Source organism: Lotus japonicus, chromosome 1 (assembly GCF_012489685.1).
Source record: "Lotus japonicus ecotype B-129 chromosome 1, LjGifu_v1.2".
Lineage (NCBI taxonomy): Eukaryota > Viridiplantae > Streptophyta > Magnoliopsida > Fabales > Fabaceae > Lotus > Lotus japonicus.
Window position 1 is genome coordinate 89,812,644 of NC_080041.1, and position 1,396 is coordinate 89,814,039.

General features: G+C 41.6%; 1 protein-coding gene across 1 annotated transcript; it reads right to left on the reverse strand.

Annotated features, from left to right (window-relative positions):
- Positions 1 to 357: 357 nt before the first annotated feature.
- On the reverse strand, positions 358 to 1,396 carry LOC130732198 (lachrymatory-factor synthase-like). The gene has a single exon (XM_057584304.1). The coding sequence runs from the start codon at positions 1,135 to 1,137 to the stop codon at positions 631 to 633; it is 507 nt and encodes a 168-aa protein (XP_057440287.1). The 5' UTR covers positions 1,138 to 1,396; the 3' UTR covers positions 358 to 630.

The window sequence follows — 1,396 nt, forward strand, 5'->3', positions numbered from 1 at the left end:
AGGCTTCATAGTTTGCATCTCCAGGTACTGCTATTGGAATCTCGCCATTGATGAATTTGAATTTGTTCTTTGCAACTAGAACCCGCTTCATCGATCATGCCCAGGCGTTGTAGTTTCTGCCATTCAGAGGTAGTGAGACCACTGTTGCAGAGGGGTTTTCTCCAGAATGAATGTAATAGGGTGAAATCGGATTTTGTGCTGGCTCCAACACCACATGTGGTTGCTGAACACCATGCGCTTGCTGAACGCCATTGTTGTTGTTGTTCGATGCTTGACGCACCATTGTAGCGGAAGATTGAGATGGCAGAACCCTGGTTAGGGCTCTGATACCATCAAAGATTTCTTAGAGGAAAAGTGAGGAAGAAGAAGATAAAACTTCAATTGAATCTCTGATTATTCATCTTAACCTTCAGTTACAATGTAAATCACTATTTATAGTGATTATCAACTTCTAACTAATCTAGCTTGGTGTAACTAACTAGTACAGCTGGCATGCCAGGTCAGCTAATTAGTTCTAACAACCTGAACTAACTCTAACAAACTTAAAATTAAACAACTAGCTTATTACAAACAGGTCCTTGAACTATTCTTGCTTATCAGAATAGTCCTCACATTTTAACAATTCTGGCTTCAATCTTTGTCAGAAGCGTGCAAGCTCTGAATCTTGTTGGCCATGAACTTGAGACAGGACTCAATGACTGAGTAGAGACCTTGGAAACTCCACCCTTCCACAGGTTCACACGCAAACTCCCATTGGATCTTGCACCCAATTTCAGCATCTAGTACTTTCCATGTGGCCACATAGGACTTGAATCCCAAGTTGTTGTCGAGAATTTCATAGGACAAACAACGTTGGACGGGATCCATTTTCAGCAGCTTCTCTTTGCCCCACGTGAAGGTTGTGTCATCAGCAGTAGCAGTATCAGTAGCAGCACCCCCTTTTATGGAGGAAGAACCAGCGTAACGGATGAGACCAGGTTGACCTTGAATCCCTTCAACATGGTAACAAAAATCTAAGGGAAGCCATTTATGTACGTTGCAGAAATCCTCTAATACAGGCCATACAACTTCAGCTCCCACTCCTGCTACCTCAACTACAGCTTTACCTTCCCATTTTGCCTCAGATTCCTCTGCCATAATCACGCTCTCTGCTAATTTGTAGCTATTGGCTCAGGGGAACCGAGACAATTGAGTCTTGAAACATACTATATGATATTGATAATGGCAATCATTTGCCTTAATCAAGCCAACGGAATCCCATGGTGTATAATTATATAATGTGATTATTTTGTATCCTAATGCTTTGTAGTTTGGTTTGGGTTGTGATCACTCATTTTGGTGGGTTTGGTTTTTCAGGTTTTTTCTTTTCTTGGATTGGCTTTAAGCAGGTTGTTTC

Excerpts from the sequence above, each read along its gene's own strand:
- LOC130732198 (XM_057584304.1), bottom strand. The coding sequence starts at position 1,137 with ATGGCAGAGGAATCTGAGGCAAAATGGGAAGGTAAAGCTGTAGTTGAG.